This window comes from Aspergillus novofumigatus (genome assembly GCF_002847465.1).
Source record: "Aspergillus novofumigatus IBT 16806 chromosome Unknown P174scaffold_2, whole genome shotgun sequence".
Lineage (NCBI taxonomy): Eukaryota > Fungi > Ascomycota > Eurotiomycetes > Eurotiales > Aspergillaceae > Aspergillus > Aspergillus novofumigatus.
In genome coordinates, this window is record NW_020194275.1 from 457,193 (window position 1) to 482,086 (window position 24,894).

The 24,894-nt window shown below is 52.9% G+C and overlaps 12 protein-coding genes across 12 annotated transcripts; 7 read left to right on the top strand and 5 right to left on the bottom strand.

Annotated features, from left to right (window-relative positions):
* Window positions 1–1,093: 1,093 nt before the first annotated feature.
* On the top strand, window positions 1,094–2,599 carry P174DRAFT_427991 (PHP domain protein; the record flags this gene model as incomplete). The annotated part of the gene is made up of 3 exons (XM_024825482.1): window positions 1,094–1,389; window positions 1,436–1,662; window positions 1,728–2,599. 3 exons carry the CDS (start codon window positions 1,094–1,096, stop codon window positions 2,597–2,599), a joined length of 1,395 nt encoding a protein of 464 aa, XP_024685034.1.
* Window positions 2,600–3,778: 1,179 nt separating this feature from the next.
* Window positions 3,779–5,150, top strand: P174DRAFT_438206 (extracellular proline-rich protein). Its single transcript, XM_024826481.1, has 2 exons — window positions 3,779–4,747; window positions 4,768–5,150. The coding sequence occupies exons 1-2, from the start codon at window positions 4,115–4,117 to the stop codon at window positions 4,951–4,953; spliced, it is 819 nt and encodes a 272-aa protein (XP_024685035.1). The 5' UTR covers window positions 3,779–4,114; the 3' UTR covers window positions 4,954–5,150.
* On the bottom strand, window positions 5,029–5,455 carry P174DRAFT_78258 (uncharacterized protein). The gene is made up of 2 exons (XM_024832460.1): window positions 5,224–5,455; window positions 5,029–5,147 (listed from the first exon to the last, which is right to left on the bottom strand). The coding sequence occupies exon 1, from the start codon at window positions 5,419–5,421 to the stop codon at window positions 5,239–5,241; it is 183 nt and encodes a 60-aa protein (XP_024685036.1). The 5' UTR covers window positions 5,422–5,455; the 3' UTR covers window positions 5,029–5,147; window positions 5,224–5,238.
* A 326-nt stretch (window positions 5,456–5,781) lies between these two features.
* P174DRAFT_438207 (MFS transporter) lies at window positions 5,782–8,083 on the top strand. Its single transcript, XM_024826482.1, has 3 exons — window positions 5,782–6,374; window positions 6,549–7,670; window positions 7,725–8,083. Exons 1-3 carry the CDS (start codon window positions 6,079–6,081, stop codon window positions 8,029–8,031), a joined length of 1,725 nt encoding a protein of 574 aa, XP_024685037.1. The 5' UTR covers window positions 5,782–6,078; the 3' UTR covers window positions 8,032–8,083.
* Window positions 8,084–8,704: 621 nt separating this feature from the next.
* P174DRAFT_438209 (ankyrin repeat protein) lies at window positions 8,705–10,336 on the top strand. The gene has a single exon (XM_024826483.1). The coding sequence runs from the start codon at window positions 8,912–8,914 to the stop codon at window positions 9,938–9,940; it is 1,029 nt and encodes a 342-aa protein (XP_024685038.1). The 5' UTR covers window positions 8,705–8,911; the 3' UTR covers window positions 9,941–10,336.
* Window positions 10,337–11,406: 1,070 nt separating this feature from the next.
* Window positions 11,407–12,370, top strand: P174DRAFT_509655 (bZIP transcription factor JlbA/IDI-4). The gene is made up of 3 exons (XM_024831591.1): window positions 11,407–11,497; window positions 11,562–11,880; window positions 11,929–12,370. Exons 1-3 carry the CDS (start codon window positions 11,450–11,452, stop codon window positions 12,246–12,248), a joined length of 687 nt encoding a protein of 228 aa, XP_024685039.1. The 5' UTR covers window positions 11,407–11,449; the 3' UTR covers window positions 12,249–12,370.
* A 171-nt stretch (window positions 12,371–12,541) lies between these two features.
* Window positions 12,542–15,200, top strand: P174DRAFT_509656 (transcription factor domain-containing protein; the record flags this gene model as incomplete). The annotated part of the gene is made up of 8 exons (XM_024831592.1): window positions 12,542–12,988; window positions 13,056–13,664; window positions 13,714–13,877; window positions 13,927–14,103; window positions 14,155–14,490; window positions 14,545–15,063; window positions 15,084–15,134; window positions 15,164–15,200. The coding sequence occupies exons 1-8, from the start codon at window positions 12,890–12,892 to the stop codon at window positions 15,198–15,200; spliced, it is 1,992 nt and encodes a 663-aa protein (XP_024685040.1). The 5' UTR covers window positions 12,542–12,889.
* A 247-nt stretch (window positions 15,201–15,447) lies between these two features.
* On the bottom strand, window positions 15,448–17,140 carry P174DRAFT_509657 (putative MFS transporter; the record flags this gene model as incomplete). Its single annotated transcript, XM_024831593.1, has 4 exons — window positions 16,819–17,140; window positions 16,344–16,767; window positions 15,580–16,281; window positions 15,448–15,550 (listed from the first exon to the last, which is right to left on the bottom strand). The coding sequence occupies exons 1-4, from the start codon at window positions 17,021–17,023 to the stop codon at window positions 15,448–15,450; spliced, it is 1,434 nt and encodes a 477-aa protein (XP_024685041.1). The 5' UTR covers window positions 17,024–17,140.
* A 394-nt stretch (window positions 17,141–17,534) lies between these two features.
* On the top strand, window positions 17,535–18,725 carry P174DRAFT_438215 (DUF1445 domain protein). Its single transcript, XM_024826484.1, has 2 exons — window positions 17,535–18,304; window positions 18,354–18,725. Exons 1-2 carry the CDS (start codon window positions 17,570–17,572, stop codon window positions 18,510–18,512), a joined length of 894 nt encoding a protein of 297 aa, XP_024685042.1. The 5' UTR covers window positions 17,535–17,569; the 3' UTR covers window positions 18,513–18,725.
* P174DRAFT_509659 (putative C6 transcription factor) lies at window positions 18,280–20,748 on the bottom strand (the record flags this gene model as incomplete). The annotated part of the gene is made up of 4 exons (XM_024831594.1): window positions 18,280–19,722; window positions 19,769–20,414; window positions 20,461–20,580; window positions 20,645–20,748. The coding sequence occupies 4 exons, from the start codon at window positions 20,746–20,748 to the stop codon at window positions 18,601–18,603; spliced, it is 1,992 nt and encodes a 663-aa protein (XP_024685043.1). The 3' UTR covers window positions 18,280–18,600.
* Window positions 20,749–20,979: 231 nt separating this feature from the next.
* On the bottom strand, window positions 20,980–22,784 carry P174DRAFT_438218 (cytochrome P450). The gene is made up of 4 exons (XM_024826485.1): window positions 22,548–22,784; window positions 21,864–22,497; window positions 21,487–21,809; window positions 20,980–21,438 (listed from the first exon to the last, which is right to left on the bottom strand). The coding sequence occupies exons 1-4, from the start codon at window positions 22,761–22,763 to the stop codon at window positions 21,064–21,066; spliced, it is 1,548 nt and encodes a 515-aa protein (XP_024685044.1). The 5' UTR covers window positions 22,764–22,784; the 3' UTR covers window positions 20,980–21,063.
* Window positions 22,785–24,407: 1,623 nt separating this feature from the next.
* P174DRAFT_427999 (uncharacterized protein) lies at window positions 24,408–24,719 on the bottom strand (the record flags this gene model as incomplete). Its single annotated transcript, XM_024825483.1, has 1 exon — window positions 24,408–24,719. One exon carries the CDS (start codon window positions 24,717–24,719, stop codon window positions 24,408–24,410), a length of 312 nt encoding a protein of 103 aa, XP_024685045.1.
* Window positions 24,720–24,894: the final 175 nt, after the last annotated feature.

A 24,894-nucleotide genomic window follows, 5' to 3' on the forward strand; every position in this document is an offset into this window, starting at 1 on the left:
ACTAGGAGTGCAGAGAGTTAGACCTACTAGATCATGTAAAACGCTAGAGGTATTTCCGTAGGTCACTATTTTATAACTTAGTACTTAGTTCTCCTTACTTGGAAGTTGGGTAATATATAATTATCTTACTCTGCTTATACTGACTGATCTTACTTCACTATCCATTTCTGATCATGGGTATTGTCAGTTGTATAACCCTAACTTCATGGCCAAATACCCGCCTCCCCCAACCAACAGTCAGTCACCATCTACCAAGGGTACAGCTCCTCATCACAGATGCTGCTCTGAATGCACAGACTCTCATCCCCCGTATGTGAATGAGTAAATGGCTGGCTTTACTGGTGTGACGGAGAGCTTGAGGAGATTGAGGAATGGATGGACGAGGCCAGGGTGAAGCATGCCGCGAGGTTGTTGCCGGTGGAATAGCTGTATCTGCCATCTGAGGAGTCGAAGGTAATTCTTGTGGATACTAAATGAGCTGTAGAGTTGGATATCTCTCTCATTATAATCGGGGTACTATCAAATGGGCGCCTTCCGTCTCAGGAAGATTATGTATATCACCACCGTCTTGGTCAATCACTCTACCATAGAATGAAACGTGGTTACGACACTTTCGAGGTAATAATCCTGGGCTATCTGGATGAGTACGTTCTCTTCTGGATTCTGAAATACAACCCTGAACAAATGCAGCCTGAATCTGGTGGCGGGTTATTCACAGCCATTTCGAGTTTCCCGAGTAAAGTTGGCAGGCTTAGGGTACACAATATCATCACCATGACACCGAATTGCATTATTCTCGGCATTTGATGGTCGCACTTTATGAGGAAGGTTATATCCCGGTAATTAGCATCCTTGAGTCAACCAATGCTGATCCAACCACGAGCCCACGTGGAGATCGACATGTGGAGATCCTGTCAACACGAGCCTGTTTAAACGGCACAATCATGCCTAATCGAGCAATCAATTACACAGTACGAAGATATGCTAGGCCAGTCCTCTGCACGTGTATGATTATTTCATCCCAGTTCGTATAAAACCTGCCATGTTCCCTCCCTTTCAACAATGCATCTCTGAATAGAAGCAATTCCTCAAGATGAAGAGTATCTGTTCTATTGCCTGGCTGGTTCCTCTTTTGGAACTGGCCACCGCTGCCCGAGCACCAATCAAGAAAACCCTGACCGGCCATATTGACCCTTCGCAGGTCTTCTCCTTTGTCTATGTCCCATTTGAAGTGGAAGTCGGGACAACATCCATCTATGTCCTACAAAACTACTCGAAAAAAGGGCAGGGAAATGCCCTTGATCTGGGGATCTTCGACCAGCGAGGATACCAGATGATGGACGCACAGAATGGTGCCACAGGCTCTCGGGGCTGGTCCGGTGGTTTCAGGTATGTCTTCCCTAGTCCAACTACTGTTTCCTATCTGACAAAGTAGAAACAACTTCACCATCACTCCGTCCTCGGCCACCCCCGGCTACAACCCCGGCGCGATCGAACCAGGGACCTGGAACGTCGTGCTCGGCCCATACGCATCCGTCCCCGAGGGTATAGACTGGCAGCTCGATATCGAAATGTCCTTCGACCCCACTGACTCGTGGTTCTCCCCCTACTACGCCACCACCAACCTGGACCCCTCTGCAACGGCTGGCAGGAGGACTCAGCGTTTACCTGGCTGCGCGGCGACTTCCACATGCACACCGTCTACTCGGACGGCAAATACACGCCAGACCAGCAGATCCACAACGCCCTGGCCCAGAATCTCTCCTTCATCTTCTTCAGCGACCACAACACCGACACCAGCAACCAGATCATCGGCGCCTACCAGGCCTCTCTCGCCCCGGATCTGCTCATCGGCCGCGCCATCGAGGTCACCACCCGCTACGGCCACTGGCAGGCCGTCGGCCTCGACCGCGGCCAGATCATCGAGTGGCGGTACAAGCCCGAAGATAACCCCGGCTTCGCGGCCGCCGCGCACCAGGTCCACCGCGTGGGTGGCTTCGTCTCAGCCAACCATCCTTTTGCGACTTGTCCCGCGTGTAATTGGAGTCTGGGGTGGGAGGAAACCGACGCGGTGGAGGTCTGGAACGCGCAGTGGGACGAGCAGGATGAACAGGCCGTCCAGAAGTGGCAGGAGCTGCTTGTAGAAGGGAAATTCCTGACTGCCATCGGAGGAAGCGATTCGCACTCTCCCCCGTCGCTGAACGGGTGGCCGACGACCATTGTCAAGGCGAGGGGACGTAGTCAAGCTGCGATTGTGGAGGGTGTCAAGGCCGGCCGGGCATATCTGGTTCAAGGACCGGGGATGGACATTGCGTTTGAGGTGCGCGTTCCCTCGCTGGAGGCTCCTGCGCAGATTGGTGATAAGCTCCGAAAGAGTGCAGCGGGTGCCAGGGCTGTTTTGGTCACTGAAGGGCTGTCGAAGCTCAAGGCTTGCTTTGTCTCGGACAAGGGATACTTCTACAATACTACCATTGAAGATGGAGTACGGATTGAGAGGGATGTGCCGTCTAGGGCCAGGTTTGTTCGGGTGGAGGTTCGCAATGGCACGACAGACGAGGTGCTGGCCTTGACTAATCCAGTTTGGTTCTTGGGTTCTTGAGGTACATAGGATAGATAATCACATGTCTTTGATACTCATCTGGATACGGTGACTGTAGCCGGGAATACTGTTCGCAAGACCTTTCATCCAGCGTTTACATCTAAGACCGGAGTGGAAACGGACGCCATGGCGGTTGTGGACAAAATGGTATTTGGAACAGCTGGGCAGTGGGTTATTGAGCCACTGCGTCTCCCATTCCGCTTCTGGGGTATCCACAGGCTACTAGTTGTAACTGGCTTCTGTGGTACAAATGATGCCTTAGGGGCAGCGCTGTCTGAATAACAGCTGACATGTTGGCAGAGCAACTGGACCCGTCGGATTATCAGGAGTATGGTTATGGTAGAGCTAAAGACCGGAAATGAATGTCAATCCTACAGCAGCACCAAAGTCTGACAAACAGAAACGAGAGCCAGAATTTATGTCAACACACCGTACATTCGATGGATCCAAAACTTACTGTTGATAGTCAGATAGCTCTGTCTTTGACCACATCACATGCTGTTTGGCTCTCTGTCTGCCCAGTGAAGGTGTAGTCCATCTACGCTGTTTGACACAAAACCAATTATGTTTATCAATCGATTCTTCCATCTGAGACAACTGAGCTGAGCGAATATTCCTCTGTTTTCTATGACAAGCACGAAGCAGCCAGTTCGCAGGGAGCCCATGGTCCTGAATTGAGACTATGCTGGACAGCACTCTTCCTGGCATGCTTGGATTGGGATATATCTAGACTTTCCATAGGCAACATATGGATGAACCATTATCACTAGGCATCTAGGACAATTTATTCAATGCGTATGTTCTGCACATTGATCAAGTCTTACTTTAATCACGACTCGAGATTTAGGGTCCTATGTTGACTGGTGATGAGTGACTATGACTGTCTGACCGTCAGCAGAACCAAATCCGAGTCAGTGGCTGAACTATTATATTTCGATTACTATAAAATGTCTTACAAATGTTTCTCGCCACAAATACTGATTAGCCACGATTTCAGACCGTTAGAAGACATCTATTCGTTGTCTCACTTTTACCATGGAATCGCGATCTATTTTTACCGCGCCAGGACCGGATTGACGGAATGGCGGTGCAACTCGGTAATCACCCCATGACAGCTGCACCGACCAAACGTTAACCACGAACCGCATTTCTCCAAGAAGAATCCGTGCTGTCAATTGCCTCGATGATCTCATGTTCTCGACTTTAAAGGTACGGGTGGGGATACTAGGTAACACCGGTCTCGCCGGACTATGAATAGTTTCACCGGCAGTCAATAGTTCCGTCTCTCGCTAAACTGATGGAGGCCTAACTCACCTCAACTGGGTGTACTAACTTACTCAACCGAATCACACCAGTATAGGGCGTACAGATGCAGTATCCATATGGAGGACCCTATAGTAGTTGCTACCGGCAAAGCTAGGAGGACTTCAGTATATAAACCTGACTCCCGCACTGGCTCGGGATATTCTTCCCCATCAATAGATTGAGTCAGTTCCTCATAGTGAGAGGTCCAAAATGATAATGCACTCTTTGCTCTTTGTCTCTGCCCTCGCAGGCTCTACGCTTGCCTTTTCTGGTCACCACAGCTTCTCCAACTCGACCGTCCCCTCCCACCACTCATCCACTTATACTCTGCTTCCCACAGGCGGAGGAGGTAAGCCTACTCACACCGGTGGCAATGGCAATGGCACTGGCCGTCCCCAGCCTACAACGACCGTCGTCCCTGGCGGCGACTCTGGCTCTGTTTCAACCGTCACTGAGACCATCACCAAGACGACGTTCAAGCCCTGCTCGACTCCCATTCACACCCAGAGCGGCACCACCTACTACAGCACCTGGTTGACGACCTCTACCTACGAGACAACCACCTGCTACACCACCAACCTTCCACCAGCTACTACGGCCCCGGAAGTTCCTCCCCAGACCACAACCGTCAGCCTGCCCGGCCCAGGAAACAGCTGCCCTCCTCCATCCACAGTCACGGTAACCGTCACTGTCGGCAGCGGTGGGAATACAGGGACGCACACGCAGGCCCCAGCACCTGGTGGAGGCAGCGGAAGTGGCCCTGGTACTGGAACTGGCTCCGGACACTGCAAGCACTGCGAGACCATCACCTACACCAACACCTACGGCTACACGACCACTATCGTGATTCCCCGATCTCTGAGCCCACGAACACTGCTCCCACGCAGGCCACGGGAACAGGAACAACCACAAAGCCTACAGCCCCTGTTAGGACGGGTACTGCGCCCAGTCACAGTCATACTCGGGGATCACCAACCGGCACCGGGGGTGAGCAGGCTCCTACCGAGACGAAGACATGGCATTTCGAGAGGAGGATGGTGAGGGTGTAGGCATGACAAGGAATGGTATGGCATCTTAAAGGAATGGCGTGATCTCTGTCTTCGCAATAATAAGGCTAGGATAGCATGGCGTTGGCGAATTGTTTAGCGGCTGAGCTCTTTCTGTACCGGGCCTTGTCTTGTCTCTTTTATCTCAGATATCTGCACTGCACTGCATATAGATTATCATAGTAATCCATTGTTGCCTGAGTATTTCATTAGCTCCCTCGTAAATATAGGTCTAGATTTCAATAGCCCTGACTTTATCTTCTGCATCCGTACCTTCTGTCAGACATATTATATTGTGCGGCATCTACCACATCTCCTATGGTCTATTCCATTAACAACAGCCTTCTCACTGCGCACTTTGCAGTAGTTGCACCAGTTGCAAAAGTAGGAAGCATAATCTGCCTCTTGGAGAAAGTATCTCTTCTCCATAGGTTGTCTTCGCCCCTTGTATGAGGCTCTGGGTCTGTACATCCTCAAACAGAATACCCCGGGAAGTTAACCTCTTATGGAAGCTTGCAATGATATATATCTAGAGATTGTGTATGCGGGCGGAGTAATCTATATCCACGATTACTCAGAGATTATTCAGCATGTGGGCTCCACTTTTTTCCGTTCCGAGTTCCGAGTGGGCGTACCGTACCGTTACATTAAGCCCCACTATTCTGTACAGTAGTTGCGGCCTGAATGGTGCCCGAGTGGTAAGGCAGCAGTATTCTCTCTGACGAATAATGATTCACGAATCCAGATTTCTGAGGATCAGTCATGCATGTAATAATAATGTGTCATTCAATGTCATGCATGAATCCTGCTCATGCATGATCACATTCTGGTATTTGTACCTAGTATACATATCTAATTCTGGTCGGCAATGCAATTCCTCTAAAGAACCGAATCCGGGGCGGATCTCTCCCTCATAGCGGGTCTATCCAGATCCTTCCTGGCGATTGGTGCACTAGAAGAAAAAACTATACGGACTGACCCCACCTTGGAGCGGCCCTTGACGTAGTGGGCGGACTATTGAGCATAGGGGTTTCTACCTCTCTAACCCGATATATATAAGCTGCTCCTGGCGAAAATTTATCTCTCATGATACCGACTTGCTGATTCCATCAGGAGACAGTCTGCACCATGAATGCAGCAGACCATGCAATCGAGCGCGCCGAGGAGGATGCGGTTCCGGTCTCCTCGCGCGAGAGCCTCGATTCCTCCTACAGTTCCAGCAGCGATGGATCCCAGCCCCGGCTGCGAACAATGTACTCGCGACGCACCGAGACCGACCTCGAGCGGTATCAGACCTCGTCGCAGGTCATAGATCGGATCGAAACGCAGCGGCTGCAGCATGCGCTCACCGTCGGAGAGAGCATCAAGACGCAGAGCCGAGCGTCTGCCCGCGGGCCTCTCCCCGCGTTTGGCGCCGGCAAGCCGTATCCCCCCAATTGCCCAATCGGGAAGACTATGTGGTTGAGTTCGACGGGGAAGACGATCCGCTGTATCCTCAGAACTGGAGCACGCGCCGAAAGTGAGTATTTGCTTCCCCTCGCCACCCCACGACATGTGGTGATGTTGATTTTCTTAGCCTTTTTTGTGACTCTCTCTAGGCTCTGCACGGGTGCCATCCTCGCCTTCACGAGTATCTGTTCCACGTTCGATTCGGCCGTCTTCTCCAGCTCCACCGGCAACGTCGCGCGTGTGTTCGGCGTCGGCGTCGAGGTCGCCACGCTCTCGAGTTCGCTGTATATCCTAGGCTACGCCTGCGGGCCGCTCATCTGGGCGCCTTTCTCCGAACTGCAGGGTCGCCGCCTCCCCATCCTCATTGGGATGTTCGGCTTCGGGATCTTCAACATCGCCGTGGCCGTCGCAAAGGACCTCCAGACGTTACTTATTTCTCGCTTCTTCTCCGGCGTCTTCGGCAGCTGCCCGCTCGCCGTCGTGGCGGCCATCTTCTCCGATATCTTCGACAACCGCTCCCGCGGCATCGCCATCGCCATGTTCTCCAGCATGGTCTTCCTGGGCCCCCTCCTCGCCCCCTTCATCGGCGGCTTCATCAACATGTCGTATCTGGGCTGGCGCTGGACCGCCTACATCCCCGCCATCATGGGCTTCGCCGCCCTCATCCTCAACTTCTTCTTCCTCAAGGAGTCCTACCCGCCGGTCATCCTCATCTACAAAGCCGCCGAGCTGCGCCGCCGCACAAAGAACTGGGGCATCCACGCCAAGCAGGAGGAAATCGAAATCGACCTGCAGGAGTTACTCGTCAACAACTTCTCCCGCCCGCTGCGCCTGCTCGTGCACGAACCGCTCATCCTCGCCGTCACGCTCTACCTCAGCTTCATCTATGGGCTGCTGTACTGCTTTCTCACGGCGTATGGCCTCGTCTACCAGGGCGTGTACCACATGAACGCGGGCGTCGGCGGGCTACCGCTCTTCGGGATGGTCGTCGGCCTGTTCATCGGGGGAGGCTACATCTGTGTCTTCGCGAGCAGATCGTACAATAAGAAGCTGCAGGAGAATGCCGGCGTGCCGGTGCCCGAATGGCGTCTCCCGCCGGTGATTGCTGGCGGGGCGCTCTTCGCCGCGGGCATCTTCTGGTTTGGATGGACGGGGTTCACGGCTGAGGTGCCGTGGATTGTGTCGACGCTGAGTGGCCTCTTTACGGGGTTTGGGCTGTTGATTGTGTTTATTCAGTTGTTTAATTATCTGATTGATACGTACCTCATGTTGTAAGTGTTCCCGGTCTCCGCGGATTTATGGAGGCGATTCTGACCAAAGTGCAGTGCGGCCTCGGCCATCGCGGCGAATACGTTCTGTCGGTCTGTGTTGGCAGCTAGCTTCCCGCTGTTTTCGCGGCAGATGTTCAATAATATGGGGATCCAGTGGGCTGCGACGCTGCTGGGATGTGTGGCTACTGCGCTGGTGCCGATCCCGGTTATTTTCTATCTTTATGGCAAGCGGCTTCGGATGAAGAGTAGGTTTGCGCCGACGCTGGAGCTGGATGGGGCGGCGCATGCGCCCATGGAGATGACTGAAAACAAGGGAGGAGAGGACGCTACTGGGCAGACGGAGGAGAGAAGGCAGTCGTGATCTCCCTTTGGTCAAAATGTAAATATCATGTTAAGTATATAACATTATACCCTTGACTCCGATAGGTTTAGTATCGGCGATGTTCCTGCATGCCGCTTTCTGTGTAGTCCATCTATACTTTTAAGGTTGACAATAGAGCTTGACCTGAGGAATACCAACGGTAGAGAGACTGACCAGAGTAGAATTACACCAAAACGAGACAGCGCTACGCTTGCTGTAGTGTCCTGCACCAGGCTTAGATATGATCCTCGACCGGTGTACCTGAAATACGGAGAGACAACCAGGCCGGGCTACAAGTCTCATATCCGAACCAGGTAGTCTCTTCCAAGTGACCTTGTATCAGGCGATTACCAAATCACGTATCTTTCTCCAATACCTGGTCCAGTTGTAGCAAACGAGACAATGCTTTGTCGTATGGTCTTTGTCTTATGTCTTCCCTTCAACGGCATACTCAAGACATCGTTGGGACAATGCCTTTGTCTCTCTTCTCTACCGGCACGATATGGAGAATTCCTTGTCTTCATACATTACTGTCTTAAAACAGACCATTGATGCTTCTGGCTTTGTACTATCATGGACTTCTCCACTAACCGATAATGAGGATGAAGACACCGTAGAAGATGTCTGATACAAGAACGACAGATGGAAGACATGTACAGCTTCATTCAGGGATGTTGAAGGCAATAAGAGAACGACTGAGACAATAGAGATGAGCAAAGTTATATAAGGAGTGATAGTTCTCTACAAAATCGATCTATTCCATCTTCATCACCATCTTCTTTCTTCTTTCCTCATACCACCATCATCAGCATTCCTGTCAGACTTTTCCAAAGCAATTCCCATTGAAAAGCTTCTTCGTGTCGATCCTGCAAACAACAAAATGACAAATGAAACACCCAGACGTCGTTCATTGCTGGAGCTCCCTGCGGAGATCCTCCAGCACAGCTTGGGCTTCCTCGACGAGGAAGAACTGCGTCGCATCGTGCGAGACGTGGAGGACCTCGCCTCGCACGCCAAAGAGGTAATCAAACTTCGCTTCATAGAGAAAAATACTTACACCCTTCCAGACGAAGCTGCCGTTCTCGAGCGTTACGGTGGTAGACTCCCCGACAACGTGCTGCCCACTAACCACCTCCGCCATCCCTGCGAGGTGCCCTTCATTCGCGCCCCCGACACCATTGCGGGCATCATCAGGACTAATAACCTCGAGATCCTAAAGGTGCTAGTTAACGCCGGTCTGGACCTGATGTCCTTCAGCTTGAATGGCTGGCGTCTGCTGGGTCTAGCTCTCGCCTGGGGCAGCAATGCCATTGCAAAGTACCTCATAGCCAGGATGAAGCCCGAGGACCTGCTCTATGGCGTCTGTCGCGTTGGAAGACGGGGCGAGCCACCGAACTTCCTCACCCTGGCGGCATACCACAGCGCCGACATGTTCAGCAGGATGTGGCAGCGTGTCCGCCGTCTGCCAAACTGGCAGGCCCAAGTGACTGAAGTGGCTCAGTACCAGCTGTGCAGACACGCAGATGCGCTTCTGGCCTGGGACCTCGCCGAGGACGGGGTGGATATTGCTGTGTGTATCCTGCCCTTCCTGGGGAGAAACGCCTGGCATGCGGCTGCCGAGTCCAACGACAACATGGACTTTTTTGAGTACTTGTACGGCCGTATCCCCGAGGCGATTAACAACGGCAACGCGGAGAACGGGCGCACGCCGCTTATGATCGCTGTCACGGAGCAGTGGCATGATCGTACGGATGCGATCAGATGGATGCTCCGGCATGGAGCTGATCCGAGGATGGAGGTTGGGGGGAGGACTGCGGCTTGGTTTGCGAGCGCGGCGCACAACTTTCAGTTGGCGAGTCTGCTTTCCTCTGCCGCCTCTTCTCCGTACTCTGAGTCGCTTCGGGGCTGATACTGCAGGTTTCGTCGAACATTAAACCACAAAATCAACCAAAAAAAGAAATATAAAGTTCGGTATGTTTCTCTCCCCTGGTTTCGGTTTTGCATTGGTTCTTGTTCTGGTTTTGGTTTAAGTCTTGTTTTGATTTTAGTACTGGCTCATATCGAAGCAATATCATCACTCATTGATTCTCATCTCGAGACAACCTGGTAGTCTGTAGACACGTAACCCATTGTAGGCGTAGGCGTAGAGTAGGGCAGCCTCTTATCTGAGGCAGATTCATTAATGACAGAGATGACTCCAAATTGGTAGCCATAATCATTGAACCTTGCCTCTGTAGTTTGAGGGAGAGATCAGGCGGCTACCTTCATCCGGTGAAAGAAGGGACTCCGCGAAATGATACTGAAAGGGAGGCTAATGAACATGACAGACAGCACCTAGTGAAACAGCTTATGCTATACATTGCTAGCCATGCAAACCCAAGCAACACAGCCTACTCATTTCCATCAAATGATGGTAAGCAATGTCTGGTTCCTGATTAGGAAATAGTAAGAAGTGGGATCTGCCCCGCACTGGCGTCTAGATTGAAACGCTGGTCCAATCAAAAGCATTCACCAGCATGAGTCATTTTGGCTCATTCTTGGCATTGGATTCTCGTCGGGCTAACCGTTTCCGGACGGCAGGAATTGGCCAATCAGATCGCCGTCTTATGTTGGACGCAAGATGAGGTTATACAGGATGAGTGAGGATGAGTGAGGATGATACAGGATGATGGTGATGATAGTGAGGCCAGAGAAGTAGAATAGCAACCGAGAAGTAGAGTAATGTCTTGTTTGATCATGCTGGTCATTTAGACTCATTATGAGCGTGGATGATAGTTGAATGAAGAGATGCAGACAGTGGCATATAATATGGCTGTCAGAAGGTACTAAGGTAGTATGAAGTAGAGTAGAAAATTGGACACTATGCTTGACATGGAAGATTAATTGATAGATAGCCGCTGGTGAGTTTCACAGTACCCGAGATACTGCCTTGTATGCATCAAGAATGATTATACCCTCTGAGCTGATATGCGTGGCATTCTGAAGCTCTTGAAGATGAATCATGGAAGACATCTTCAAGTGACGAGTCGACATCTTCTGACTTGACCTTCTTTCTTCTATTTGCTGTTGAGACATCTAATGATCTGCCACTGACTATTCTATATCCAGGACCAACTGCTTGTTTGAGCACGGAGTGGAGGGAATGACCATAAATGGCCAATTACTCAATCATAATAATCTCTATCTTTATAGACTTTTCTTGTAGATTAAACGACCGATATTAAATTAAAAGTAAGACTGCGCCCCACCCGCGGATTTGGTGCATCCGCAACTTATAAAGCGCCATCCCCCCGCTTACTCTCCTCTCCGTCTTTCTCTTCTTCCCATCCATCATCGTCGCTCTCGACGACCAGGCGCCCTTTTCTTTAAATCCGTCCAAAACCCGCCGGGTCACAGACCCGGCCTAAAGCATAGAACAATGTCGGTCACCGCCATATCCGTGCAGGTGGCCCGCCAGACCGGCCCAGTCTTCTTCCAGCCGCAGCAACTCGCATAATTTTCTTCCTGGACACCTCCAACCGCATCATCAGTTTTCTTCTTTTGGATTTTACGATAGTAACCCGGCGTTTTGTTCTCCACACTGTGTCTTTCCGGATACCAATCTCGATCTTGCCTCTTTTGCTCCCGACCCGTCACTGTCACTCTACGACACCGACCCGTCCGCCTTTGTACCTCTAGCCCCCGATCTCGCTAGCTTCGGTGATCTGGACTATGCAAGTCTGCCAACGGGGACTTCCAGTTCGCCGTATGCGCCCGATTCGTATGACTTGACTGCGATTTCGACTCCTGCCGTTGATGTGAACGATTCTGCGCCGTTTTTGGATATTGATTCCTCGGGCACAGATTCAGGTATGCAATATAGTCCTGACTGAACCAGAATCATACTGATATCAGCAGACACAAATATCAACCGAGGCCAAGTTCAACCGCTGACTCCACCACTGCTGATGCCCGCCTCGAGACCACCGCCCGTGTCCATTACTGCAGCATCGACCTCCAAGAACCACCCGCCCAAGGAGACCACGAACAAGGTCTCGAAGCGTCAGCTGAATACCCTTGCTGCGCGGAGATATCGCCAACGACGGGTGGACCGGATGAACGAGCTGGAGGCGGAACTGGAGAAGGTGAAGCGGGAGCGGGATGAGTTGAAAATGCGGGTGTCGAAGCTGGAGGGGGAGACGGAGGCGTTGAGGGGATTGTTGAGGAAAGACAAGTAATGTTAGTTTATGACTGGTCATATTCAATGCAAATACTTGTAATGTGCCCACTTGTTGATCTGGTCTCTTGATGTATTGCCAAGATATGCTTGTCCGTGTCAATGCGCCATATGGCGTTATCCAGCTTCCAGCATAAACTGAAGTCGCATATAGAGACTGTAGTTATGAAAATGCGACAAGAATATCTTACTACTCAGTCGGATCAAAGTCATATTCAATATTCTCGGTCAGATAGCTGTTGCTTGACATGGACCCGATGGGTAACGCTGTGGGGATACAAGCCAGCCACTGCCCTGTCCATCATCCGGCTGATCGCCCACAAACCTGGCCTGTATCCGGATTAGCAATCAACCCTTTCCAAAGGTACTGAAGACGATTCCAAGATTGACTGAATTAGAGACAGTGAAAGGTTCTTGTAATATCTTCGAATAACAAGAGACGTGACAGTGACGTCATTACGCATCATCCGCGGAACCAGAGCACCAACTGCTTCCTTTCCCTGGGAAGAGAAGATTCTTGTCTGAATCCGTGCCTTGTCCCCAGAGCCTCCATTCACAGCATCTTTAGCTCAATCTTCTTCCCAATCTTGCACCAGACCATCCGACACAAGCAGTGGGCAATGTGCCCAGGGCTTACCCACCATGTCCAGCAACAATAACAATAATCGCAACACCGACAGCAACACCCTGATCGAGAACGAGACCGACGCCCAGAGCAAGAATGATGGGGTCACGAGCAAGGCGGGTAAACTGCTCAAGAGATTGAATGAGGGCTGAAAGTATGCGCTGACTGTGTGCCAACGTGTAGAGCACGGAGCTCGCCCCCTGCACCGGCTGCACCGGGCTAGACCGGCCAGACGAACCCATGAATATGAATCAAAACGATGAGGAGGACGTCGACGACGTCGCGACGAAGTTGATCATGGAGGACCCCGGCTACCACCGAGACCTGCTGAAGGATCTGCTGAACGTGATGCGCCTGGTGGACGACGCACACGTGCAGACGCTGCTGGGGATGATCCGCGCCGACTGCGCGATCGAGGAAGTGAAGCTGTTCGTCGAGAAGACCTTGAAAGATGTGCAGGATGCCGGCCGGGATGGCGAGACGGTCAAGCGGCTTCAGGATATGCGGATGCGGGTGCGCATCGAGAGCGGCGAGCCGCCATTCCGGCCCCAGGTCATGGATATTCACTATCTGTGCGACGTGGCGCCGTACAAGGTGCCTGCGAGGCCGTGGACGACGGTGACGGACGACGACGCGCTAGTATCGCATCTGATATCGTTGTATTTCACCTGGGATTATCCGTTCTATGCGTTTGTCGATATGCGGGCCTTTGTTCAGCATATGCGGGACGGGAATACGAACTCGGACTTGTGCAGTCCGTTTCTGGTCAATGCCATGCTGGCCAATGCATGCGTATGTTTCCTGTTTGGTTGGAGTTGTGTTGAGCTGCTGACAGGCACAGCATTATTCACAATACTCCGAGGCATATGCGATACCGGGCGATGTGAAAACCAAAGGGAGTGATTTCCTCGCCGAAGCAGAACGACATATGCATAGCTACCAGCTGGAACGAGGGAGGAGTGTGCGTCTTGCATCTCTGCAGGCGACGCTGCTTTTGTATGAAAGGTTGGTGTCCTGCCTTTCCAAAGTATTTCCACGGTACTGACAGTTCCAGGTATTCCATGTCCGGCGACGATGATCTGGGATACACCATGTTACACCGCGCCATCGAAATGGCCGAGTCCCTTGGGGTCATCAACGGCCCGGACCTCGACCTGGACAAGCTGCAAATGTCCGAGGAGATGCGATCGTCGATCCAACGAACCGCCTGGGGGTTATTCCAGGTCGACACGTAGGTCTCCACCTCCACTGTTCTGCGCCCTGTTGGCTACTGACCGCATAGTGTCGTACATACCAACTTTCGAAAACCGAGCAAAATCCACCGCGTGTGCGTCAAGCGCATCGACCGCGACGAAAGCCAGCCCAGCGAGCAATGGGTTCCGTATCCAACAGGCAGAGCGCCTCGACCGTCCTTCCTGAGCCAGTACTTTGACGAAGCGTGCCGACTGTCCTTTATCGCGAGGGACATCTCCCACCATCTCTATCAGGAACCCCGCCCCGACACCACCCAGCACGAGCGAAAGAAAGAGTTTTACAACAAACTCCAAGAATGGGAAGCCCAGCTGCCGGACTTTTTCGACCCAGCCGGCAAACCCCCGGCCCATATCCTCTTACTAAGGTTGTCCCCCATTCTCTTCAACCTTGGCGCAGGCACTGACAAGTATGACGACAGGATGCGCTACCACGCCATCATGATCAGCCTCTCGCGCGACGGCTTCGGCGTCCACACCTTCTTCTCCGAGGAAGAAGGCAAATCGCAGACCACCGTCCCTCCCTCCAGCCAACTCCCCGCACACCTCCGCGACAAAGCAACCGAGCAGAGTCTCGCGTCCGCACGCGCCATCGCCTCCCTAGTCCGCGTCCACCGCGAAGAATACGGCATCGGGCGCACACACCCGTTCACCACGTACGCGATCATGGTGGCGCTGTTCACGATGCTCGACCATGCATCATTCGATATCCTCGACAGTGACTTCCTCGCCCTGACGAGTGCATTCTCAGTCATCGCCTGCCGGTCTCAGGTAGGTCGGAATCTATTCCATATCTTCCGGCAGTCGGTACGGGCGCAGGACCAGGAGGCGCGCGTGCAGGAGTCGGATCAGGTCCCTGAAGAGATTAAAGAGCTGTTTGGGCGGTATCCGCGCTCGTTGAAGCCGGATAAATGGGATTATTATGAGGATGGGCTGGATAAGTTGGGGGGGGCGAGGGGAGGGATGTGGCGGCGGCGGATGGCATGAGGATGAAGAATTATGCGGCGTCGGGGTGAGGGATATGTTGAGGAAGTATGAGAGTTTGAGTCTGGGGCAGGATTCGCAGGATAGAAGGTAGTGCCTCGTTGCATGTCTCTGTATGTATCTATATCATGAATACACGGTCGTCTTATTCAATTGAATACTACACATACATGGTCACCCCTTTCTGGCAATGCACTTATACACTGAGCTAAAGTGTCCAGACCAGCTCTACTGTAAGTAGAATTTGTGAAACTGAGAAATTTAGATAGTGGCAGTGGTCAAGTAGTCTTGCATACCCTCACCGCAAGCACACCAGTATACTGAAAGACATGCTCCCGCAGTTAATAATGATACACAAAATCCAACGCCTTATCCCCCGTCCTAACACGTCTCGTATCCTCCTTCTCGCCCGCCTCAATCTCTACTTTCAGGTGATTCTCCCGTCTCAAATAAACCGCATGCCCCAGCACCACCCCTGCGCAACAACCAGCGCCCCCAACGAGAACGAATTCCCCAGCACATACGGCGACGTCCGGTATATCTGCCCGGAGACAATCCCGGCCAGATTGCCAATCGTCTGCTGGAGCCCAATCTCCAGCGCGCGGCGGTAATGCGGCGCCACGTTCACATTCAACCAGGCGATGTTCAGCCCGACCCCGGTGTACGTCGCTATCCCAATAAGATACGTCGCGAAGTACTTGACCGCGTTATTCGACACCGCCAGCAGGAGAATATACCCCACCATCCCAAAGACGTTCGTGACCAGCAGGAACATCGCAAAGCGGCTATACCGATCCGCCGCCCACGCCACACTCACAAACACAATCGCCGCCCAGAAGTACACCGGCACGGTCAGGATATTGCTCATCAGCGAATCATACCCGATCCCCTTGAGGATGGTGGGCAGGAACGTGCTGAACCCATACAGCAGAATATCCTGGCAGAACTGCGTGATGGCGCTGAATGCGAGTTTCGGGTCGGAAATGGCGATCCGCATCTCGGCCCAGCTGAACTCGTCGCTGCCCATGTAGGCGGCTCGCTGGGCGTTGCGCACCCGCATCATGTGTTTCTCGTCGGGCGTGAGAAAGTAGGCGTTTGACGGGTCGTTGGGGAGGCCGAACCAGATGAGGAATGCGCAGATGAGGCTGAAGAGGCCTTCGATTATGTAGACCCATCTTTATTGCATTGCATTGCATTAGCATCATCTCAGGTGAAGTGAAGAAAGGGAGGGAGGTACCTCCAACCAGCCTTCCCCCCAATCCCATCCATATGCAACAGGCCATAAGCAAGTAACCCGCCAAACGCGCCGGAAATAGCGGCGCAGCTCATCAGATACGAGACGCGCTTCGCCTGCTCCTCGCGGCGGTAGACCATCGTCAGGTACAGATTCAGGCAGGGGAAGAGGCCTGCCTCGCAGGCGCCGAGGATAAGGCGTGTAGCGTACAGCGCGGGGACATTCGTCACGAACCCGGTGAAGACGGTCGTGATGGACCAGACTATACACAGTCCCGTGAGGATGTTGCGCGGGGTGAGCTTCTTCATGAGCACGGCCCAGGGGGCTTCGAGGAGCACGTAGGTCACGTAGAAGATGGAGACGGCGGTGGAGAATTGGCTGGGCGAGGCGCCGACGGCTTCGGGCATGCCTGCTACTTTGACATTTCCTATTTCATGTCAGTAGTCATTAGACACAAGGATGGGTGGTTGGCAAATACCGATGTTGGTTCGGTCAAGGAAGCAGGAGAGGTAGGTTAGCATGATGATGGGGACAAAGGCGAGGTCGAGTTTGAGGAGGAGTTTGCGCTCCTTTTTTGGGTCGAGGACGACATTTTGCAAGTCAATGTCGATGCCCTGGGCGATGTCTTCTTGGGCATCTTTCGATGGTTCCTGGAGGGAGGGTTTGTGGTCTGGTTCGGTCATTTCGTCTTGACTTGGACAAACTAGAATATCTGGATGCACTGCTCTTATAACGAGCCCATTTAAAGTAGAAAATCGGTAAATTGATAGTTAGCAATTACCCCGGAGTCAGATAGCCCACGGCAATGATTATCTTCCGTAATGAAAACTGCCATGCCAATCATTTTCCTGGGCCGATCACTCCCCTCATCGGGCCGATGGAATCAAGCTATTGGGGTGATAACGGTGGAGCAGCGTGGGGATGGAGACATTTTAGTCGGTGGCTGTTGGAGAATTGGGGTCAAAGCAACATTAATGGCGGCAATTCTATCCGGTGGATCGGCATGAGTAGTATCAACCATGAACAGATAGGATGTTGAATACCGACTTGCCAGAAGCCTATCTCGGAGCCCACATGCCGATATCTGGGGTACCTGTATCCAGCGATTGAATGGCCACCACACGATAGATAGACGCAGTGCATATGATAAGGTAGTGATATCTGGGGTGCATCCACCGTCTCTACGTACATCCACTTCTACATCTTAACCACCTTATCAACTAAGCAAAATGGGCAGCATCACCACCGGCAAAAGCAATAGCAATAGCAACAGCAACAGCAACAGCAGCAATGGCAGCTACACCACCCGCCTCCTCGCCCGCCAAAACCTCATAACCGACACCTCCGGCCTCTCCCCCGGCTCCCTGCAAGCCAACCTCCTGATCCTCCCCTCGCGCTACGCCCCAGACTTCCACGCCCTCTGCCTCCGCAACCCCGTCCCCTGCCCTCTCCTCGGCATCATCCCCCGGGGCAATCCTCACACCGTCTCCCCGGCCGCCTGCATCACCAACCCGGACTTCGACCTCCGCACCGACTTCCCGCAGTACCGCATCTACCAGTCCGGCCGCCAGATAGCCAGCACAAAAGACCTGAAGGACGTATACACACCCGACCACGTGGGCTTCCTGCTAGGCTGCTCGTTCAGTTTCGAGGATGCGCTGTGCGAGGCTGGCTTGACGCCTAGACACCAGATGACCGGCCGCATGGTGGCCATGTATCGGACTACAGTCCCGCTTATGCCTGCGGGCGTGTTCAGCGAGACGTGCATGGTTGTTTCGATGAGGCCGTATAAGAGCGCTGATGTGGAGAGGGTGAGGGAGGTGACGAGGCCGTATGGGGCGACGCATGGCGAGCCGGTTGCGTGGGGCTGGGACGGGGCGGAGAGGTTGGGGATTAAGGATATTAAGACACCTGATTGGGGTGAGGCGCAGGTGTTTGAGGAGGGCGAGGTGCCTGTTTTTTGGGTATGTTTCACTCCATCTGTGGCTGGATTAGGGTGAGCTAACGATGTAGGCGTGTGGGGTGACGCCGCAGTTGGCGGTTGAGATGGCGGGCGAGAAGATCGAGGGACTGGTGTTTGCGCATGAGCCGGGGAATATGCTCGTTACGGATTGGACGTCGGGGGATCTGAAGGCGTTGTGGGAGAAGGCTGGGATTGCTTTGCCTGTGTAACTGATACACCCGTACATCCACCGTCAAATGGTGGCGCATCAGTTGTAGATCCTCCAACGCCAGTCTCATATGATGTGATGGCAGTGGCTCAAAACAAATCTCGCATGACACTGGACAGATCCCCTCCATAGTCATACATATACCCATTGGCCATCCTTCCACTGCCATCGTCAAAGACTTGCGTCACTCCCATAATCTGATTCTCCAGCGTCCCCACGGCCTCAAACCACTCCATCAGCTCCTGCGTCATCTGCGCCCCGTCCTGCGGTGTCTGGCCCTGGTTGCTGGCCGGCGCCATATCCACTGTCCGATTAGCAGCCAAAACACGCTGGTCAGAAGCCGACTGCCGGAGCCCAACCTGCGGCCCGAGCTTGCGCAGGCTCTTGATCGATTTCCACAGTCGTCGGGAAATGTACGACTGCGTGGAGAACCCCTTGACCAGCTCCAGGGCCATGTAGAACTCCTCCTTGCACCGGCTGCTGAACTGGCTCGGGGCCTGAACCACAGCCAGAAACAAAACGGCCAGAGCGGACACTAGAAACCAATTAAACGCAACCTGCTGCAGCTGGTAAATGTCCGACGTCTCGTTCAGCCGCGTGATGAAGCGGATCGTGTCCTTGGCCAGGTCAACCGCCGTCTCGCAATCGGCCGGATACCGCACGATATGGCCCGCTGAATGCAGGACGGGCCGGTGGATGAGCATGCGCAGCTGGTTGGCTCGCAGGTACAGCAGCGAGCGCAGCCGGCGGATGCTGCGCGGTTCCTTGTCTGGGCTGTCATCGCCCAGACGCAACGACGCCGGGATGGCGGCCGCCCATTGCAATACCTGCCAGTCCAGGTAGTTCATCTCGTCCTTTTTGAGCTCGCCGGTGTTGTTGAAGGCGGAGATAAACTTCCACACCTTGGCCGCGATGCGACTGTACCGGATCATCACGCGCAGGTACGGCGTCTTTTCCTCGGGCTCGGGCAGCCACGGGTCAATGTCGCTGTCCTCAAGAGAAAAGGGCATCCCTGTGCCGAAGCTCCAGCGCATGTCCAGTGTGTAGATGGACCAGAACAGCCGCAGGACTCGATCGCGGCCGGCCGCTACCACCGTCGGATGACTGAGCGTCTCGCACCGGTGGAGGCCTTTTTCCAGACACATGCGCTCGACGAGGCCGATCGTGCGCCATGCCAGCGCCTCTTCGTCCATTTGAAAGTAGAAAATCGCCTAATCTTTTAGCATCTTCGCGTCATGTGGCAGAAAGAAAACTCACCACCAAAGTCAAAAAGATAATCCGGTCGATATCCGGCGGGCCCCAGACACAATCGTCCGCTACATCACGCACACTCTCAAACAGGCGCATGGCCAGCTCGCTGCGCCCGCTTGCCTCCGCCGTCAGCGCACACGCAAATACCAACCGCAAGATATGCACGTCGTAATCCCCAGACCGGAGGAGGAGTCGTGGAGACAGCCCATAGAGACTCTCCACCTGCCGCAGTAGCTCCTCTAGCTCCAGCACGGGGTACATAATCCCCATTTCCTCCCCGTAAACCCGACATAGCCTGATTGCCTCGGCCTTGCTGATCGTCCAGAGGGAGTCGTCATTTAGCATCCCCAGCGGGGTGTCATCCCGAGTAGGAGGCGTGGCATCTCGTTCCTCGCCTTCCTCGCCGGCTTCATCCCCGTCGCCATCGACAATTCCCCGACGCTGCAAACTACTCTTAGCTAAACCAAAACTAAACGCCGAAGTCGTCGGACCCTGAAAGGTCAACTCCCTCGCTGACGAAGGCCGACGGAACACTCGCCCCTGGTCCTGCGGTGAGTTGCCAGCTCGCGAGAGCGCATAGACCGCAGCCGAGAGCGCCGAGATCTGCTCCTGCATGGCGGACATTTGCTCAATGAGACGAGACATATTCCTTCTTTGTTAATGTGCATTTCTCATATAGAATGAATCAATGGACATACTGCTGGTCACTCTGGTCGGGTCGCGTCCTCCCCGCGTAGACGCAGTCGATCTGCTGCCGGCCGCAGCGTTGGCAGGGTGATTGGCCGTTACATTTGATCTTGCGGCGTTTGCATTCGTTGCTGATGCGGTTAGTTGTTATTGTTATCTAGACTTGTAGGTTGGTGGTAGTGGTACGAAGCTCACCATGCTTTGGTGATGTATTTCCGCCGTCGTTTCCGGGGACGGGAGTCCTCGTCCCGGGCGTTTGGCCATGTATTCGGGACTGGAGCGGTTTCAGGGTCGTCCATCGTCTTGAACAGGATGAGTAGGATAGGATGAAGGGATTCAAGTGTAACTGTCTAGGAATGAATGCAGATGGGAAACGCGGGGATTCCGTCCGCAGTGCGGAATTAGTGCCTTGGGGTTGGTGCCTGCGTGCCTGCGTGCCTGCGTGCCTGATGGTACTATCGAAACGGCGCTTTTGGTCAATATTGAGTTGAGATGGATTACTAGTTTCTACTGTTGAATATAGGATTTCATGACGGTCAAATAATAGCTTACATGCTAGATGGACTACATAAATCTCGCTTTTACGCAACAACGTACTTCCAAGTATATATCTACTACAACTCCTTGGTCCGCTCATCACTCTCGGCAATCCATTGTTGCAGCTTGGAGGCATCGCGGGGCTTGAATCCCACCTTGAACGGCTTGGGCTCCGTGGTCAACGCGGTGGGAATGACATTGCACTCGATCGCATCCAGGATCGGCCGGTCAGCAGGATCGCGCGCCGGATGCATCGTAAAGGCCGTGATCAGGCGGATGTAGGCCGTGTACAGCTCCCGGTTGGCCAGATGGGAGCCGGCGCACATGCGTGATCCAGCGCCGTAGCCGTAGTGAGGGGTGCCGGAGCCTTCGCTGACGTCGAGATACCGCTCAGGAATGAACCTGTCGGGCATCTTGAAGTGGTCTTCGTCGTAGTCGGCAGCATATGCGTTCTATCCCGTCAGTTATTTTGGCTGAATATGGGCGGTGACTATACTTACCATAAAAAAGGTCGTTCCCGCAGAAATGGTGGCGCCGTTGTAGACAATGTCCTTGGTGCTCTCGCGGGGCAGGCAGATGGGGATGACGGTCCAATATCTCAGGGTTTCCTTGACGAGTGCCGTGACGTAGGGCACTTTCTCCTCGACTAGGCACTTTTCCCACGCGTCTCCGTCGGGGTATACCTTCATGATCTCCTCGTAGGCCTTTTGCTGGATGCGCTGCCCGTCCTCGGAGGCCAGGTAGGCGATGCCCATGATCAGATTGCCAGGGACGGTATCCAGACCGGCGGAGACCATGGTCAAGCAGATGGATTTCACCTCGGCTGCAGGTCCAGTAAAGTTAGTAAGGCAAACAACGAAATGTTGAAGCTACGTACCCTCGTTCAGCTTGGCTTCTGGATCCTTGAGAATGTTCCCGGTAATGCATGGCTTGTCGGTGCCCTTGGCGATGCGTTCCTTGAGCATATCCAGCAAGAACGTCAGGTACTTGTCGCGCCGCACCCGGAATTCCTCGGCCTCGCGATTCGTCTTGGGCAAGATGCGCAGCAGCGGGATATAGTCCTGCCAGTTGTTGCTGGTGCTGCGAAAGTTGGAGACTCCGCGCTCGACATCGACGATCTCACGCAGCAGAGCATCGTCGACGTTGCCTTCGATGCGGAACCCATAGTTGAGAGTGAGACTGGTGTTGAGCGCATACCGCTGAAAGTAGGCTGTCGGATTGATGTCCTCGGCGCCGTTGCGGCAGTCCTTGAGCAGCTCCTTGATACTGGCCGTCGCTTCGAGGTCGACGATTGGCATGTACGACTGCACGGCGGGGCGATTCAGCGCAGTGGCCGCAGCCTTTCGGCGTCGCTTGCAGGACTCATCCCAGGGCGAGGTGCCAATCGTAAAACCCTGGGAGCTGGACACGACGCTGTGGAAGGTATGGAAGGTTGGCCGCGAGATGAGAGCGGATTGGTCTTTGATCCACAGCTGTTTCACCGATTCGAAGCTGTTGGCAAATACGATGCGCTAGAATCAGTCAGTAGAGACCATACACGACAAAAGGTGAATAGACTGACCTTGTTCCCCATGCGCACTTGGAACACAGGACCGTACTTTTTGGCCCATTTGGCGGCGACGGTGGCATGTCGGTCACCGAGCTGTAGCAGATTGCCAAACACAGGCACTCCGGGAATCTCAGGAAGGCCCTTGATTTTGGGGATATCCGTGCGATTCAAGTAGCGGATGAGAAAGTACACCGCCGCGAGGACGGCAATGACAATGGTCTGGGCCATGATAAGGTTCGTTATAGCGATGATATAGGTTATAAGTGGCGATATAAGCAGCGGGTGCGACCGTCTTTATAGGTAGAGCCTTCGAGGTCACCCCCTCATTCCCTCCGCAGTGGTTCAGATATCATCCCTGTGGTGTGCCTATTCCGTGTATGTTATTGTCATACCCCCAGCAGGGATCCGCAGAGTTGTCCAGTCGCTGTAGTCCATCTGCATCTCCATTCAATTAGAGATGATGGGATTGGTCAATCGTGAACAACCGAGGACGCGACAAGACTGCGGGATTTCGGAATGTCTTCCGCTCGGTTGCATGCGGATATCCTTACTACCAGTTACCAGTTACCAGTTACCAGTTACCAGTTACCAGTTATATAACTTATTGTAGTAGCATCTTCAGTATATAATAACTATATTTTAGATTCCGCTTAAGTTGTTATCTTGCTCTTTTAATGATCTATTATGCCTTCCAGTCTCAACTTGTTACTTATGCCTGAGAGCCTAAGGCTACTATTCCCAATACTGTATTTAGCCTACAAGGCGGATCTTCTGGAGATATAACTAGATACAGGACAACACATTGATGCAATAGAGCAAAACCCTTCTGGAGAGAGCAAGACAGGCACGGCGTTATCCTGAGGCCAACCAAGAAGACCCTAAGCTACGAGAGCTACAGAAACGATAAGGTCAACCACTTCTCCTCTCCACTGCGGAGGATGAATTATGGCTGCGGTTAAACAATAGCTAGAACCGTGTAGCATACAATATGAGCCCATTGGTTTGACTTGAGGCCGGATACGTTGGTCCTGAATTAATGGCTAGGAAGCAATATCATACATCAACAAATTCACAATACAGAGAGATCACTCAGAAGAAGAAGAAGAAGAAGAAAAAGTCATCTTCATCCACCCCAGGGGTTTCGTCCTATTCTATTCTGCGCTCAAGCCTCGACGTCCTCCAGGTATTCCCCTATACTTATTGATGTCTGCAGTGAATACTACAATTAGGGGTGTTCACGTTCGTCGTAGGGAATCCCCAGTGGTGTGGAAAGTGCAATATATGTCTCGCATGTTGGTCACTTGGTCACTTGGTGTAGTTATTCCACTTGCCATAGCATAGACGAAAGACGAACAGGCCAAGACACTCACCGCTGTACAGCTCTGTCTAGCAGTTTCATTTGACAGACTAGATATACTACGTACATTCTGCTACTTGACCTCAGGATCCATTGACTGTCCAATGGAATGCAGTTCGTAATAAACACTAGTATCATAAGGTATTCATGCTCAAACGCCTCGCTAACAAAACATGACAGAAAGAAACAGTCGTAAACCAATTATTGATACCTCCTCGTCTTCTTCCCCCCAGGCACCCAATGATGGAAATATACCTGTCCAGAAGATGCAGACGCAGAAGGACACCCAGATACAGACACAGACGTAGACATCGCCGCCCCCAGCCCAGCCCTTGCTCTCCCCCACCGCCGCTTATACGCCCTTCGCAGGAAGCTATCATCCAGATGCACCTGTCGTGTACCAAGGGTATATGCCACAGGCTGAGCGCCATGCTCACTCGGTCTCTGTCTCTGTCTTATTGAGAGTATACCCTCCGACACCGGTACCGGTAGCGACACTGCGCACATTACTCAGCTCATTCATCTTTGTAGATAGAGTGATAGGAGAGGATAGGATAGGATAGGGTAGTAGGTACCTCGATAACCCCCCGTAGATGCGGATACACCTTATCCTCATACACACGTCCACTGCATGTGCGTGTATATGCCTGAGAACAAGCAGGAACAGAACGAGCCGACGCAGCAGCCACCAAAAACGGAATGTGAGTCACAGGGATCCGCCTCCTCAGCGCATCCTTCAGAACCGCATACTCGGTCTGCCGTCTAGCGAGTTTGGCCTTCTCGATGTCGGTTTGGATTGATATCGTCTCAGGATTTGCGGTGGCCATGGTGTGTTCTTTTCCTTTCGTTTGAACTTTAGGTAATTGGGTTGCATTCCATTGCTTGGGGGTTAGCCATTTACATTTATATACTCGTCCGTACTGTACTACTGCGCGGCACACGACTTCTTGCTTGCGTTGAGGATCCACGAGCCGCGTCATGCATAAATAGATTAACGTTACA

Coding starts and splice junctions, on each gene's coding strand:
- P174DRAFT_438206 (XM_024826481.1), top strand. CDS start 4,115: ATGATAATGCACTCTTTGCTCTTTGTCTCTGCCCTCGCAGGCTCTACG.
- P174DRAFT_78258 (XM_024832460.1), bottom strand. CDS start 5,421: ATGTACAGACCCAGAGCCTCATACAAGGGGCGAAGACAACCTATGGAG.
- P174DRAFT_438207 (XM_024826482.1), top strand. CDS start 6,079: ATGAATGCAGCAGACCATGCAATCGAGCGCGCCGAGGAGGATGCGGTT. Junction 6,375..6,548: donor GCGTTTGGCGCCGGCAAGCC/GTATCCCCCCAA, acceptor GACTCTCTCTAG/GCTCTGCACGGGTGCCATCC. Junction 7,671..7,724: donor ATTGATACGTACCTCATGTT/GTAAGTGTTCCC, acceptor ACCAAAGTGCAG/TGCGGCCTCGGCCATCGCGG.
- P174DRAFT_438209 (XM_024826483.1), top strand. CDS start 8,912: ATGACAAATGAAACACCCAGACGTCGTTCATTGCTGGAGCTCCCTGCG.
- P174DRAFT_509655 (XM_024831591.1), top strand. CDS start 11,450: ATGTCGGTCACCGCCATATCCGTGCAGGTGGCCCGCCAGACCGGCCCA. Junction 11,498..11,561: donor TGGCCCGCCAGACCGGCCCA/GTCTTCTTCCAG, acceptor CCGCATCATCAG/TTTTCTTCTTTTGGATTTTA. Junction 11,881..11,928: donor TTCCTCGGGCACAGATTCAG/GTATGCAATATA, acceptor TGATATCAGCAG/ACACAAATATCAACCGAGGC.
- P174DRAFT_438215 (XM_024826484.1), top strand. CDS start 17,570: ATGGGCAGCATCACCACCGGCAAAAGCAATAGCAATAGCAACAGCAAC. Junction 18,305..18,353: donor GCGAGGTGCCTGTTTTTTGG/GTATGTTTCACT, acceptor CTAACGATGTAG/GCGTGTGGGGTGACGCCGCA.
- P174DRAFT_438218 (XM_024826485.1), bottom strand. CDS start 22,763: ATGGCCCAGACCATTGTCATTGCCGTCCTCGCGGCGGTGTACTTTCTC. Junction 22,498..22,547: donor AAGTGCGCATGGGGAACAAG/GTCAGTCTATTC, acceptor GACTGATTCTAG/CGCATCGTATTTGCCAACAG. Junction 21,439..21,486: donor CGGGAACGACCTTTTTTATG/GTAAGTATAGTC, acceptor CTGACGGGATAG/AACGCATATGCTGCCGACTA.